This window comes from Kogia breviceps, chromosome 5 (genome assembly GCF_026419965.1).
Source record: "Kogia breviceps isolate mKogBre1 chromosome 5, mKogBre1 haplotype 1, whole genome shotgun sequence".
Classification (NCBI taxonomy): domain Eukaryota; kingdom Metazoa; phylum Chordata; class Mammalia; order Artiodactyla; family Physeteridae; genus Kogia; species Kogia breviceps.
Genome location: NC_081314.1, coordinates 80875450 through 80891945, shown reverse-complemented (window position 1 = coordinate 80891945; position 16496 = coordinate 80875450). Strand labels below are relative to the sequence as shown.

The 16496-nt window shown below is 45.4% G+C and overlaps 1 protein-coding gene across 24 annotated transcripts in view; it reads left to right on the top strand.

Annotated features, from left to right (window-relative positions):
- Nucleotides 1–16496, top strand: part of KALRN (kalirin RhoGEF kinase) — a 654958-nt gene that overhangs the window by 54931 nt on the left and 583531 nt on the right. For 3 of the 24 annotated variants that reach the window (XM_067034410.1, XM_067034406.1, XM_067034423.1), the window contains exon 1: nt 9408–9602. The exons of 18 other annotated variants lie outside the window; for them this stretch is intronic. In XM_067034410.1, coding sequence (XP_066890511.1) covers nt 9536–9602 — 67 coding nt within the window. In that variant the 5' untranslated portion in view covers nt 9408–9535. Of the gene's footprint in view, nt 1–9300; nt 9603–12663; nt 12716–16496 lie in introns of those variants that run through there. 3 more of the 24 variants (XM_067034407.1, XM_059064325.2, XM_059064328.2) reach the window with 3 other exon arrangements.

Below are 16496 nucleotides of genomic sequence, written 5' to 3'. Positions count from 1 at the left end.
TTTCATTTCTTTTTTTTCTTTTTATTTATTTATATATATATTTTTTTATTTTTTTTATTTTTTTTCGGTACGCGGGCCTCTCACTGTTGTGGCCTCTCCCGTCGCGGAGCACAGGCTCTGGATGTGCAGGCTCAGCGGCCACGGCTCACAGGGCCCAGCCGCTCCGCGGCACGTGGGACCTTTCTGGACTGGGTCACGAACCTGCATCCCCGGCATCGGCAGGCGGACTCTCAACCACTGTGCCACCAGGGAAGCCCTCCTTTTTCATTTCTAATTTTATTGATTTGAGTCCTCTCCCTCTTTTTCTTGATGAGTCTGGCTAATGGTTTATCAATTTTGTTTATCTTCTCAAAGAACCAGCTTTTAGTTTTATTGATCCTTGCTGTTGCTTTCTTTGTTTCTATTTCATTTATTTCTGCTCTGATCTTTATGATTTCTTTCCTTCTGCTAACTTTGGGTTTTGTTTGTTTTTCTTTCTCTAGTTCCTTTAGGTGTAAGGTTAGATTGTTTATTTGCGATTTTTCTTATTTCTTAAGGTAAGCTTTTATAGCTTTAAACTTCCCTCTTAGAACGGCTTTTGCTGCATCCCATGGGTTTTCGATTGTCGTGTTTTCATTGCCATTTGTCTCTAGGTATTTTTTGATTTCCTCTTTGATTTCTTCAGTGATCTCTTGGTTATTTAGTAGTGTAATGTTTAGCCTTCATGTGTTTGTGTTTTTTACGTTTTTTTTCCCCCCTGTAATTCATTTCTGATCTCATAGCGTTGTGGTCAGAAAAGAGGCTTGATATGATTTCACTTTTCTTAAATTTACTGTGGCTTGATTTGTGACCCAAGATGTGATCTATCCTGGAGAATGTTCCGTGCGCACTTGAGAAGAAAGTGTAATCTGCTGTTTCTGGATGGAATGTCCTATAAATATCAATTAAATCTATCTGGTCTATTGTGTCATTTAAAGCTTGTGTTTCCTTATTAATTTTCTGTTTGGATGATCTGTCCATTGGTGTAAGTGAGGTGTTAAAGTCCCTCAATATTATTGTGTTACTGTTGATTTCCTCTTTTATAGCTGTTAGCAGCTGCATTATGTATTGAGATGCTCCTATGTTGGGTGCATATATATTTATAATTGTTATATCTTCTTCTTGGATTGATCCCTTGATCAATATGTAGTGTCCTTCCTTGTCTCTTGTAACATTCTTTATTTTAAAGTCTATTTTATCTGATATGAGTATTGCTACTCTAGCTTTCTTTTGATTTCCATTTGCATGGTATATCTTTTTCCATCCCCTCACTTTCAGTCTGTATGTGTCCCTAGGTCTGAAATGGGTCTCTTGTAGACAGCATATAGATGGGTCTTGTTTTTGTATCCATTCAGCGAACCTGTGTCTTTTGGTTGGAGCATTTAATCCATTCATGTTTAAGGTAATTATCAATATGTATGTTCCTATTACCATTTTCTTAATTGCTATGGGTTTGTTTTTGTAGGTCCTTTCCTTCTCTTGTGTTTCCCACTGAGAGAAGTTCCTTTAGCATTTGTTGTAGAGCTGGTTTGGTGGTGCTGAATTCTCTTAGCTTTTGCTTGTCTGTAAAGCTTTTGATTTCTCCATCAAATCTGAATGAGATCCTTGCCGGGTAGAGTAATCTTGGTTGTAGGTCCTTCCCTTTCATCACTTTAAGTATATCATGCCACTCCCTTCTGGCTTGTGGAGTTTCTGCTGAGAAATCAGCTGTTAACCTTATGGGAGTTCCCTTGTATGTTATTTGTCATTTTTCCCTTGCTGCTTTCAATAATTTTTCTTTGTCTTTAATTTTTGCCAATTTGATTACTATGTGTCTCAGCGTGTTTCTCCTTGGATTTATCCTATATGGGACTCTCTGCACTTCCTGGACTTGGGTGGCTATTTCCTTTCCCATGTTAGGGAAGTTTTCGACTATAATCTCTTCAAATATTTTCTCGGGTCCTTTCTCTCTCTCTTCTCCTTCTGGGACCCCTATAATGTGAATGTTATTGCGTTTAATGTTGTCCCAGTTATCTCTTAGGCTGTCTTCATTTCTTTTCATTCTTTTTTCCTTATTCTGTTCTGCAGCAGTGAATTCCACCATTCTGTCTTCCAGGTCACTTTTCCGTTCTTCTGCCTCAGTTATTCTGCTATTGATTCCTTGTAGTGTAGTTTTCATTTAAGTTATTGTATTGTTCATCTCTGTTTGTTTGTTCTTTAATTCTTCGAAGTCTTTTTTAAACATTTCTTGCATCTTCTTGATCTTTGCCTCCATTCTTTTTCTGAGGTCCTGGATCATCTTCACTATCATTATTCTGAATTCTTTTTCGTTAAGGTTGCCTATCTCTGCCTCATTTAGTTATTTTTCTGGGGTTTTATCTTGTTCCTTCATCTGGTACATAGCCCTCTGCCTTTTCATCTTGTCTGTCTTTCTGTGAATGTGGTTTTTGTTCCATAGGCTGCAGGATTGTAGTTCTTCTTGCTTCTGCTGTCTGCCCTATGTGTGTTTTTTTTTTTTTTACTGGCTTATCTGTCCACTTAGATCCCATGGATTGAGGATTTCAACCTGGCATGAGCTTGTTTTCTATCGTAGGAGAATGCACTAAATTTATAAAGCGCCTGCTGTGTTAGGTAAGGTACAGTGCTTGGTATTTTATATGTTATTTTGTTTTTTCCTCATGCAGCTTGTCCTGATTTGGTAAGGTCAGCCTTATCTTCATCCAAAAGATGAAGAAACTGAGATTTAGGGAAGTTAAGTCATTTGCCTCAAGTTAGTTAGCTAGAAAAATATTTTGGATTTGAACCTAGTTAGTCTCATTCAGCTCAGGCTCTTTCCCAACACCTAGAAGGTTTCAGATTAACCGGATAAACAGATCATAAAGAGATTAGTTATAGAATTTATGGGAATCAGTTATTTTTAAGACCATAAGCAGAATTCATTTGCCAAAAAGTAAAGTGATCATGGCAATTGATTCTTTTCTTTTTAAAAATAAGAGTCAAGAGAGAATTCAAATTGGCTAGTGTGCAGCTACTCTGGTGCGTGTGTGTTAGAGTGGGTGTCAGGGCATTCAGGTGAGTCAAATATTCTGTTTGCCTTATGGAACACACACAAATTATACATTTTCCAAAAAATAAAAAAACGCAACAGTTATGGGAAAAAAAAGTTTTGTTCTAGATATATGCTAGTCAAAATTTAGTATTTCTTTGATGGTACAGTGGGCTCTTTTTGATCCTGTTGAACTTCACATTCATTATTATCAACTGCAGTCATTGTAGTCTGGTGCCTGATTTTCCTGGGCAGATTTGCTGAGGGGGGCTGTTTGGAAAAGCTGTCAGAGGAGATGGAGAAGGCATGGGATGAGGAGAGGAGGGAGGGAATTCTCCACAGTAGGGCTCCCCACAGGCTGAGTGAGGCATGAGGTTTCAGCTGTGGTGACTGACAACTTAAGTTTTCCTGATTCTAAGTTGGTGCACTGTGGGAAATGAGAGATGGGAGGAACAGTTAAGAGAAGCCAAACCTCAGGGGAGTGAACGGCCCCCAGACTTGATGGCCCTTAGGTCACTGAGGCACCCTGCCTCCTTTGATGAGTGAAGAAGCTGCTGTTAGTAGAGGCAAGAGGGAAACGCCCCTCACTGGCTGTGAGGGAAACAGAGGAGGCAATAATGAACTCTCTGGATTGCTGGGCCCCTTGGGTCAGGTTCTGAGTTGTCTGCTCTAACTATTTATTGTGTTTTTTTTTTTCTTCAAGAAGAACTACTTTAAATTTAGGTATTTGGAGAGGGCAGCCAACCATGTTCTGGGTAGGAAGTGGGAGATCAGGGGAGCGAGCAAGAAAGGCAGAAGAGGCAACAGGTCCCTTGAGTTGCCTTCATCAGGTCACCTGACAGGCAAATGCCCATGGAGCTTAAGGAAGAGAGTCATGGGCCCTCCTTCTTGCCCCCAGCATACCCCACCCCCAGTGCTCATCTGAGGCCAGGACTTCTTCTCCCCTTCCTTTTTTTTTTTTTTAATGGTTGAATAAATTTACTTGTCATTCCAGATCATAATTTGCACAAATTAAGCTCTTTGACTTAAGAATATATATATGCAAAATCCTCAAAATAAAATGTTAACTTAGCACTCCTGGTGATGGTATAAATATGCCATACTATTTTTTTTTTTTTTTTTCCCTGGTACGTGGGCTTCTCACTGTTGTGGCCTCTCCCGTTGTGGAGCACAGGCTCAGCGGCCATGGCTCACGGGCCTACCTGCTCCGTGGCATGTGGGATCTTCCCGGACCGGGGCACAAACCCATGTCCCCTGCATCGGCAGGCGGACTCTCAACCACTGCGCCACCAGGGAAGCCCCCATACTATTTTTTTTTTCCATTTCCCTTTTTTAAAAAAATTGATGTACAGTTGACATACAATACTATATAATGTGCAATACAGTGTTATTAACTGTAGTCACCATGCTGCACATTACATCCTCAGGACTTATGTATTTTACAACTGGAAGTTTGTACCTTTTGACCCGCTTCACCCACCCTCCACTGCCCACCTGTGGCAACCACTGATCTGTTCTCTGTATCTATGAGCCTGGTTTTGTTTTCGTTCTTTGTTTTGTTTCCTTTGACCTAAGACAATATTTTTGCCAAAATGTAAATATTCCCTGAGGGTCTGAATATTAAGCTCTCATCATGAAAACCTTACAGGGGATGAGATTATCACAATACTTTTCACAGGCCCAGGATGGGTGAGCTTTGAAAAGGCATAAAAAGAGGGGAAGGCTCTAGCTCTTGGGGCCCAGGCTGGGGGTGTTGGGTGACGTGCTGTGGTTGGAGACTCAGGGCAACATGGGGGTTCTGGTGATTGGTGGGGGAGGAATAAATGCTCAGGGGAGGGGTCAGAGAGGGACTGCATTTCCCCTACTTAGCTATTTGGTTTAAAGCCTGGTGTGGTGATGGGTTGTGTGGCATCTCCAGGCTACCCCTGCCAAGGGAGATTTAAAGATCCCAGTGGAGGTCAGAGGTGAACAAGGATGAAAGCATCACAAAAGTAGGACAAGGCAGGCTAATTAGCTTCCACCTTCCCCTCCTGCCGCCCAGCCTGATATTTGAGGTGACATTTAAAGCCACTGTACAGATGAATGCTTTCTGGAGCCTGTGGAGAGATGAGCCTGATTCTCTGCCTCCTGGCTGGCAGCTCCTCAGCCTCTCTGTCTGGGGCCCTCTGTTGGGCCTTGAGGGCAGGCGGGACCTCCCTTTACCTTCCAGGAGACTCTTCTAATTCTGGACTCAGAATCCTCCTCCCTACTGGACTCTGAAGATGTGTGGGAAATGAGGTGCACTCTAGAATTCAACCAAAATAGTTCAGTGAAGTAAGAGAGGAGGGCAGGGACAGAGCAGGTAGATCACCGTTTCAGACTCATCTGGGGAACTTGTTAAAGATGCAGGCCTTGGGGAGTGAGGCCTGGTTATCTGCATGGATAACCAGCTCTCTAAGGTCATTCTGCTGCCCATTAAACTTTGAGAACCTCTGAGCTAGAAGATGAACGAAGTTAGCTGGAAAAGGCCTCTTGGGAGAAGTGGACTTGAATTTCAGTGTGACAGGTGATACCTGTCTTAGGTGCTGGCCTCAGGTGTGGACCTAGGGAGCCTGTTCACCTGGGGACACCAGACTTTCACAGGAGAGATGGGCCGGTGTCCATCCCATCCATGGGTGGTGTCACTGAGACTGTGTTGCCACAGGGCTGCACTTCACCACTTGGGTGCTAATCGCCAAGGGGCAGAAGTGGTGTGGGAGGCGGCTGAGGCTGGTGTCTGCTGGAGTGTGTGATACATGTTGCAACTGAAGCACAGCTTGTAGGGCAGGATGGCAGCCTGGTGGACCCCACTTGCATGGGCGGGGCAGCGAGGGGCAGGGATAGTCTTCCCTTTGCTCTGCAGACTAGCAACTGTACCGCCTCGCCGTGGCCTTCCCTGGTCAGGTAGCCCTGTGTGTCCGAGAAACTGGCCAGTGCCTCTGCGGGAACGATGGCCATTGCCCCGGGAGGTGAGTGGGAAACATTTGGGACGTGATCCCTTCTCTCCTCCCTCTGTGCTGCTTGCCTTCTGCCCCACACACTTGTGCTGGCTTTATCTGATCGGGGACACAGTGTTTCCATGTTGGGGCGGGCGGAGAGAGGGAAAAGGAGCAGTGCCAAGTAAGAAGAAGGAACAGCGAGGAGAAGGGAACACATCTATCTTGTGACACCGAGTAACCGGTGATCAGATGGGCATCAGCCCTCTGGAATGGACGGGCTGTTGCTGGCCTGGAGATGCTCCTTGTTCCTGAGAACAGGTCCCTGTATCCAGCCAGCTGGGTTGGAGGAGCCATGCCAGAGGGAATGACCGTGCTTGCTTTGATCATGATGAAAGAAAGAGCTGCTGCAGGAGTATTGTTTAAGACAAAATGACAACAACAACAAAAACCTAATAAATCCCTCTCCTGGCTGATGTCCCGTCCATTCTAATTGCACTCCAGCTAAATGGCAACTCTGACAGTCTCTTGGAACATTTTATTCAACTTCTGGAGGGGCTGGATTGAAAGCATGGCTTACGAGGCTCTGTGGGAGTTGGAGAAATGAGCATTGGTGGGCTGGGGAGCTCCCAGGAGCCCAGCTCGATGGGTTGAAGCCTATCTTTAGTACAATTGCTGGCTGAATGGGTTCATCCTGGCCCCGACCCCACAGGTGATGCTTATGTTCTTAGGTTCACAGTTTGTGGGGGAAGTTCTTGCATCTGTGTTGTTCTTTAACATCTTTATTCTCTTTGTTTGAAAATGAGGCTGTGTGGAATGTTTGGCACTTGATTACTAGAAGGAGGGGAACAGGGCCAGCTTCCTTCTCCAGGCCCAAGAATGGGATGTGGAATAGTAGAATTAGCCCCATCAGAGTTCACACGGCATCCACACAGTCACTAGGACTTTGTGCCTCACAGACAGATGCTCTTTCCAAAGCCCAGCTCTGTCTAGGTCTCCTCATGGTGGGGGCCATGTGTGCATCCCTCACATCTCAGATTTCTCCCAGGTTGGGTCAGACAGAACCATTTTTGGCATTTTTATTTGGAGATGCTCTCCCTTGGCAGCCACAAGCCAGAGCCAAAGAAAAAGATGAAAGGCTGTCACTCAGTAAGAGGCCACACGCAGGCCTTCTACTGAGCCTGTGCTGGTGGCATGTCAGCACTGCCCTGGGGGTCCTGCCCTACTCTGAGGGCCTCCACCTCTCTAGGAAAGACATCACAGTTCCCCGGGGAACAATCCAGAGCTCCAGAAACTCTCTTCGGGAGGAGACAGATGGCACACATTTCTTCCTCAGCCCAGCCACCTTCTAGGTGTTTGACCGTAAGCAAGTGATTTAACCTCTTGGAACATGGGTTTTCCCTTCTGTAGACTGGGGAACGTGAGTCCCATCCTACAGACCTTGCAGGGTGGCTCAGGGGGCCAAGGGAGATGATGGATGTGGAAGTACTGTGTGAGCTAAAAATTACTGGCCACACCTGAATGATGGAGCTTGTTATTCATGAAGGAAGGAAGGGGGAAGCTGAGGGTCGGTGCACTTCTCTCTGGAGAGAGAGGAGGAGGGGCGGCATTCTTGTGTTAACTACACACTGGAGTCTTGTCCATTTAAGGTAATAGTAAAATAATACTACCACAGCCTGCGAGGTAGCTTCTGGGAAGTGGTGTGTGCTCAGTCCCAATGCTGCCCTTCCAGAAGGAACCACGGTGCAGCGGTGGAGCAGGGCCAGGGCCAGGCTGGTGGAGCCTGTGGCTCTGCTGGCTTTCTCCGTCCCCCGCCTAGCTCCTGCCCCAGGACATGCCTCCTCCTCAGTCTTCATCTGTCAGAATCCGCAGCCTGTGTCATCCTGGAAACCTAAGCTCCCAGGAAGAGCTGACGCTGAGGAGGCCTGCTTCTGCCCGCTGCCTGTTGGAGGCCAGGAAGCCTGGGGTGCCAGCCTTTCCATTAGGACAGTGAGAAGGCACTGATGGCATGGCCTGGGCTGAAACAAAAGTGGTGATGAATATGCACATGGCTGCCGGGTAGTTTTTAGGCTTGGAGTCCAGAGTTGTTCCAGACCTGGGGTCCCCTCGGATTTCACTTGTTTGAGCAGGACTTCTGGTCACCTGGGCACACAGGCTCACCTTGTGGGTGGCCAGCATCCTGTAAAATGGGTTCCCAGAAAGGCAAGGCCAGGGTGCCCTGTCATCCTTCTACAGGCCTTATGTGGTGCCCAGGAACTGAGGCCCTTGCAGTCCACTCCTCTTCCTGACTTAAAGATGAAACCATGTGGGGTGCACGTGCCATTTGCCTCTTCACTCATTCAGTTAGTAAATACTCAAGCACTTGCAAAGTTCAAGATGCTTCAGGGGATGTAACGAAGATCACAGAGCAGATCCTGTCTTCATGGAGTTTGTGGTCAAGTAAGGGAGCAGTCCTGTACAAAGGAGGTCTTACACAAAGGAGGGAGTGAAATGCAGCGTAGAGGGGGAGAAAGACGAGGGAAGGCTACTTGATTCTGTGGAAAAGTAGGAGGATTTGGCCACGATGAAGTGGGGGAGTAGGGTGGCCGTGCTATGGGCAGGAAGAACAGGAGCAAATGCACAGAGGTAGAAAAGCGTGGGATGTAAGGAGGTGTGGGAGCTGAGAATCTGGTGAGAGGAAGAGGGGTCAGAGGGGAAGGGGGAACGAGAACTTGAGCACCGCCATTCACCAAGTGCTGGACCAGAAATATTAGGTCCTTCCCATCCTGGGAACCTCACAATAGCTTGATGAAGCAAATGCTGTTCTCTCTAGTTTTCAGAGGAGGCGGCTGGGGTTGAAGTAACTTGATCAAGGCTAGGCAACTATTCAGTGGTAGCAGGATTTGAATCCATGACCATGTGACTCCAGAGCCCATGCTGTCTCCACGACAGCAGAGGGTCCATGAAGGGAGATAGGGTCTGTGGCCTTTTTCTGGTCCCATGGGTCCTGCACCCTTGAGCAGGAGGTGCCTGTGGTTCCCGAGGAACAAGGCAGTGAGGCTCTGGCTCTTCTGGTCTGGCCTCGGAGTCCAGGGTGGTTGAGCTCCTGGCTTCCCACCCCTGTCCTGTTAGGGAAGCCACTGGCCTCTGGCATGGGAGGCAGGGACAGCCAGGGTGGCAGGAGATCCTGGAATGACATTCAAGATACGGCCTTGACTGTGGGTTTTCATTCCCAAGACCACCTCTTTGCTCCCTTCTTTGTGAAAGTACTCCCTGGCCGCCCTCCCCCGCACCTCTGATCTCCCTTTGGGCCCATGCAGGCTCAGTCTGCACAAGGCGGCAGTGTTCCGCACTTGTTCCTTTGTTGCTGTGAAACAGGCTCCCGGCACAGTCAGCCTCTGTGTGGGAGGACTGGTGGCTGTCTTCGCAGGCAGGCATTTGCTTTGAGCAGGCTGCGCGCGAGAGCCCAGCGTCAAGTAATTCCGGCCTCCTCGAGTCGGCGGTGGTGGGATGAGGCTGTGCTGAGGGGACTGGCTGTGAAGGATGAGTTCAGGGGGGGATGACGGACCGCTTCTGGGACCAGTGGTATCTTTGGTATCTCCGCTTGCTCCGGCTGCTGGATCGAGGTATTCCTGGGGGGGAAAGAGAGAGAATGAATATGAGTGTGTGTGTGTGTGTGTGTGTGTGTGTATGTGTAAAAGAGAGAGGGAGATATGCACACACAGACAGATTTCTGACAGAGAGAGAGAGACAGAAACAAACACACACACAGAAAAATGCAGTGGAGAAGGGAACAGAAAGCAAGGAGAGAGAAGAGAGAATGAAACAGCCAAGTAGCCAACCCATGGAAAGTAAAAAAAAAAAAAAAGGCTGTTTTTCTGGGGACATTTTTTACCCAGCCGGGAATTGGGAGCCCAGGGCCATTTGGGGAGCATGTGTGTATCTGGATCTCATTTCTTGCTGGGTTGATCATCAAGCTGTGTACTGTAGTCAAAGACAAGTTAAGCCCCGTCTTTCAGGGTTCTAGATGGAACCCTGAGCAGTGCAGCAAGGAGAATGGTCCCTGAGCAAGAAGCTGGGGGCAGACAGATGCAGGCTCACATCTCAGCTTTGCCACCACCAGCTCTGTGACCTTAGGCTGATTTGTGTGACCTATCTAAGCTTGTTTCCCCATCTGTAAAATGGATGTGGTGAGACCTATCTGCCGGGGTTGTTGTGGAATTCTTAGTTAATTCATACCTGTAAAACACGTAACATAATGTCTGGTGCGTAGTAGGTGCTTTGTAAGTGTTCATTTCCTCCTTACAGTGCCCCTCAGCATCATGGAGCTGTAGCACCTGTCCAGAGGGCAACTGCTTTTGTGGTTATCTGTAGATAGAGCCAGTACAGAATTTGCAGTTAGTGGAAAGGGAAGGGAAAGTCCATTTTATTCCTCAGGTTAATCTGACCTTAATACATTTTATCATCGAATATTCATGTGATTTAAATCTCCCGGTAATGTGATGCAAATCTAGACATTCTGGTGTAAGGAAAACCCACTGTTAACCTGGTTGAGTAATTGATTCTTCTCTTTTCTTTTTCTTTTTTTTTTTTTACAATGTTGAGTGTTATTTTTAAAGGCTTTGGCTCCTTTAAGAGGTTTTCGCAAGAATGATGTCAAACCCCTGATGGAAAAGGTGGCCCAGGGGAAGCTCTGCTGCACAGCCCAAGGTGTACTCATCTTCACCTTGAATAGTCATAGGTGTGCCAGGAGGTCAATACCAGGTTGAAGCAGAGAGCTGCACATAGCAGGTGAACCAGCGCTGTTATCAGGGAGAAATCAAAGATGGAGGAAGCCAAACCAGCACATTTGAAAAGCAGTCTCTCACTAGCACTGAGAACAGGCCAGTGGGAGCCCAGACTTGAGACGAGATGAGAGTGTTAGGAAGAGAGCCAGAACTTGTTACTGGTGGAGATCATAGACCAAGGGAAGGAGAAGGAGACCAGATGTGAATCCCCCTTATCTGTGTGACCTTAGGCAAGTTACTTAACCTTTCTGTGCCTCCTTCATTGTAAAAGGGAATGATAATGACAACAGTAGCACCAACTCAGAGGGTTGCTGTAGGGAAACACTGTAAGCGAAATACTTATCCCAGTGCCTGGAATGAAGAAAATGCCCCTTAAATGTTAATTTTCTTTACCAAGACAGTTAATTCTCACTGTCTAACAGACATATTAGGAAAGACAGGAACATGTGGTATCTAATAACCAGGAGTTGAGAAAAGTCCAATTAAGAGTTGTTAGAGGCTTAGAGATAATTTATACTTACGTAAATTAAAACAAGATTCAAAGCAACATATGATGCTAATTGTAAAAAGAAACTAGATGTTAATGTATAAGCTACATTAATAATAATTTGGTTTTATTTTTTAGAAAATGCTTGAATCCATGAGTTGCAAATTTAGGTTCAAGTTTTGGCTTCATTACTTTCTCGGTACCCTTGAATAAATGACTTACCCTCAAACTGACCCTCAGTTTGTTAATCTGAAAAATGGGAATGTTAATAATAATACCTATATTATAGAATTGGGGGGAAATTTATTGTGTTAGTGCATGTAAAAATGTCAGGCATTCTTAGAAATGTCAGGTTAATGAATTTATGGCTTGATTAACCTCTCCCCTTGGATAGCAAACATTGGTTGCCAGAATGATGCGTTCTTCCATGCGTATTTCTTCACCATGTATGGCTGTATTTGGAAAGTTTATGGTCTTTCATAAACAGTGTTTCTAGGGTTTTCTTTAATGTGAGGCTTTAGACTAGCAGCTTCTGACTGTGTAGGGCCCCTTATTTCCAGGCTTTGGGGGGTTGGGTGTTGATTTAAGTTGCCCAGTTCTGGTTAATGGGTATTACACATGTACATGTGTGATGCCCACAGCCACATTCAAGCAGAATTTTAGGATACAGCAACTTCCCTCTAGTAACTAACGTTAGCTAACTTTGTATAGACAGCGCATGCTTTAATGGGGTATGCTAAACTGAGCTAGCTCATGGGAAATGCTCAATAAATATTTGTTGAATGAATGGATGAATGATGAACCTGTCCTCCTGCGCAGTGAACAAAATTCTCCTGGATCTGTCTTTAGTGTAGCAGAATTTAGTTCCCTTCGTCTTTTTTAGGATTTTATGTCACTTCACCCTTATCATTGTCATGCCTCGTGTCATTTTGAAAGTAACAGACCGCAAGAAAGTGAGGAGGGAATAAGCAATGAGAAGTGGGAAATGATAAGTGTAGCCCAGGAAATTGAAATAATCAACAAGCTGTGTGCCAGCCTGAGTCATTCTCGTGGCTGTGACTGGGGGATAAATTATCTGTGATTTGACACACCTAGGAAAAGGGAGGAAGCATTGGAACACGTCATGGAGTGGAAATAAACTTTACAAAGAAATGGCAGTGCATGCTTGGTGATTGCAGATGAATCTTTTGTCTCCCCCATCATTGTTCATTAAGGATAAGGATTTAAGAAAGTAAAAGGGGTTGTTTTCTAGGACTTTACTTAACTCTGTGTGAGGATTTATATGATAATTAACTGCCAGTTTGCTCAGACATGATTATTTTGGTGATTTCTTTCATATATAGCAGATGCTATTTCTACAGTGTTTGTTACTGGGCATTTGTCAACTGTGCTGATTGTGTTCTGTGCTTTCAGATGGTGACTGAGGAGGTGGTTCCTATGGTGGGGACTGTCCATCAAAAGAAAGGTGCTCATACAGATCTGAATTATGAGTGTGTGTATAAGAGAAGAGAAGTCACATTGCCTTTTTTAAAAAATTTTTAACATCTTTATTGGAGTATAATTGTTTTCCAATGGTGTGTTAGTTTTTGCTTTACAACAAAGTGAATCAGTTATACATATACATATGTTCCCATATCTCTTCCCTCTTGCGTCACCCTCCCTATCCCACCCCTCTAGGTGGTCACAGAGCACATTGCCTTTTGTTGTTGAGTTTTGGTGTATCCATGGGGACCAGACAAGTGAGGTGGGGGTTTACATCTAATTTTTTTTTTTTTTTTTTTTGTCGTGAAAGGGGAAGAGTGAAAAGACTGATGCTCTTTATTCATAGAGCATTGGGTAGTGTTTCCCAGTGTGTGGGAACGACCACCACCGGTAGCGCATGAAATGATTTCAGGCAGTTTACAGGTATCGCTGGACATTTTCTTGCTGGTCACTGCCTGGCACTGTCTGGAGGACACCCTTTTCTGTCCAGCGTCTGCTTCTGCTGTGCTGTCCACCTCCTGCCCACACCCCATCCAGTGCAGGCCCTCCTTAGCCCCACCCATCCCTCAGATCTCCCCTCATTCCCACCTGTAGTCTCCCTTTTACCTTCTCACCAGCCCTACCTGGGCCTCACACTCTGCCCTGCCTTCATCTCTGGCCCCAGATGTCTACCTCCTCCATCGCCCCTGGGCCCTCAGCCCTCTCTGTCCCTAGAGTTCCTTTAAAGGCACAACCCCATGCCACCTGTAACCCCATTCCACAACATTCTCTGTTATTCCCTAACCCATCTCCAAGACTTCATTCCTTCTCACCGCTATGCCTAGGCCAACTTGGCCTCATGGATCCTGGGTCTCTCCCTGGGCCCACCCATCCCTGATTTCTAACTCTGAGTGCTTTTTCTTCTCGGGAGCCTCTGTCTTTTCTTCTCTTGCTCCTGCCTTTTTATGTTACCTTGCCATTACCCCCAGTCTACTAGTTTCTTTTAAAAACAAATTTAAGTGAAAGATGGAATTGATTTAAAATGATATCAAGGAGATTACTGTAGGAGTTATGGGGATATGATGAGATGGTGATAGAAGTACAGAAATGACTGGGATGTGGAAAACTTAAGTGATATGTTGAATTTACATTATTGGCTTTAATTTCTTCTTGCTGCTTCATCTACATTCCTGTACCTACCACAAAGTGTTTTGGATTCTGGGCCAGAAACCAACTGGTTCTCTTCCCTGGACATATACTAGAATCATCTGGGAACTCGTAGAAAGCATGATACCCAGCTTCTCCCTTCCCACCCCTCAACCCAACCTCCCCAGCCAACTAGATTAGAGTCCTTGGAAAGGAGGCTGGACGTTGGCATTTTTAAGGAGCTCTGCAGGTGATTCTAATGATAGCCACAGTTGAGAACTGCTCATTGTCATGCTTTCACATGGAGGCCAGAGAGTAAAGGCAAAAATGACTCTTCAGCAAAATAACAAAACAAATGAGAAAAGCAGTCACTAAATGAGAGTAGTTAACGTAGGCGTAAACATAGGAATGTACTAAGGAACAACATTTAAAAGAATGCAGTCCTTTGGATATAATTCATGCAGGATTTTTCAGAAATTTCAGCTCTAACCATTTTCTGTCACTACCTAACTAAATCTTTTTTTTAATTTTTAAATTTTTTTGTTTTTATTTTTTATTTTATATTGGAGTATAGTTGATTAACAATGTTGTGTTAGTTTCAGGTGTACAGCAGGGTGATTCAGTTATACATGTACGTGTATCTATTCTTTTTCAAATTCTTTTCCCATTTTGGTTATTACAGAGGACTGAGCAGAGTTCCCTGTGCTATACAGTAGGTCCTTGTTGGTTATCTGTTTTAAATATATCAGTGTGTACATGTCAGTCCCAAACTCCCAATCTAGTCCTTCCACCCACCCTTCCCCCACCCTGGTAACCATAAGTTCGTTCTCTAAGTCTGTGCTTCTGTTTCTGTTTTGTAAATAAGTTCGTTTGTATCATTTTTTTTAGATTCCGCATATAAGCGATATCATACGATATTTGTCTTTCTAAATCTTGACTTTCCTTCATATTCTTGGGAAAAAAAATTTACCTGTGCCCCAGGATGTTGTCTGGTCTCAGCCTGCCTTGGGTTTGCCACTTTCTGTTCTGGCTGCCTAGGGTTCTGGATTTGGGGATGGTGGTTTGTCACTGCAGATGTCAACAACCTTTCATTACTTGCTTAGAGTAACTTCAGTAGGTGGGCACTGCCCATACTCAGCTATAATTAGAGAAAGAAAAATCCCTTTCTCCCTTCCGGGTAGATGGACAGGGAGGACAGTAACTTTCCTCAAGCCTCCACATGGTGTTGGGCTCTTCTTCCATTGGGAATTTACTTGTCTTTCTCACTAAAGCTCCCTCTCCCTGCGTGGCCATTCTCTGTTGCCTCAGTCTTCAAATCTACCAAACGTTCTATCCAAGCATTGACTCTGCCCAGGTGCAGTGCCCAGACAGCTGGCCCTCGTGGCCGTGGCTCTCAGAGCACCCTGATCTGTGGTCTTGTCCTTCCTGTGCCTGCAGCCCACTTGCTGGCCCCTGGTTTCCCATCACTGACGGATGCCCTGTCTTTGGCTTGCTTGCTGCTCATTTATGTGCCCAGCACTGGCCACTGGCTGGCTCAGAGTTGGTGTCTTTGCTTAGTCCGTTCCTAGGCTGCCTTGGACTCTGGATACCCACCTTGGTTTGGCTTGTCCTCTTCTTGTTACCTGTTGCATATATACGTGCCCAGCATGATATGTAGCTTCTTTGTGCTAACCTTTAGGACTTGTTCCTCCCTTTCTGTGGTTGGCGGAGAGAAGAAAAGCACAGCATGTGGATGAAAAACACATAGACTGGTTCTCCTGTGCTGGGAATTTTCTAATAAGAGGAGGTTCGGTTGTAATCACCTTCCCATTTGAGCTGAATATTCATACAATACGTAAAGAAGTTACTTTAACTTAGTTTTTACATCACAAATAGGTATCTAATTCAGTTGGCTTCTGGCACAAAACCACCTTCCTAAAGGGACCTGGCCTTTTGTTCGATAAGCACTTCGAATACAGCACCACTTGAAACACCATCTCAGGACAATTCCTCATTGCCCCATACCAGAACCTGCTCAGCAACCTGTGCTTCCACTTGAAATGCCTGAAGCTTCCCGCTCTTACAGTTAATCCACATCCTTCCCCTTCCAAACCACATAGCCCCTATGTCCTCCAGAAAAAGCTCCCACAATCAATCATACCTGGTTCTGTTCAAAGACACGTGGGCACTTAGGTACCAGGCCAGCGTTCTGCGACTCACGATATGCTCCTGTGGGTGGTAAAAGGACACACCTCATGGGGTGGTTGTGAGCCTTGAAGAAGTTAATATGTGTGGCTGGTGCCTGGTGTGAAATAAGTGCCTCAGTAAAAGCATGCTGTCCTCCCAGATTTTGGTTGCTTTTAGGAGCTTAGTTGCTTCTGGGGGGTCCTTCTCTTTCATTGTGAGTAGAGCTTCTCTGAGGGCAGGTCCTTGTCTCCCTATCCCTTTGAATTCTCACCCAGACACCTAATTCAAGGTTGTATCCTATTAGGAAACTGCATAAATAGGGCTAACAGAGTATCTGAACTCCCCAGGGAACTCAGAAATGGTGCTGATTATCCTGGAATGGTTAAGGGGGGTCGGGGGGGAGAGAACTGTAATGATTTGACAGTTCCTATATCTTATCCCCCTTGATCCTCACTTTGTCTCTTTGAGAGAAG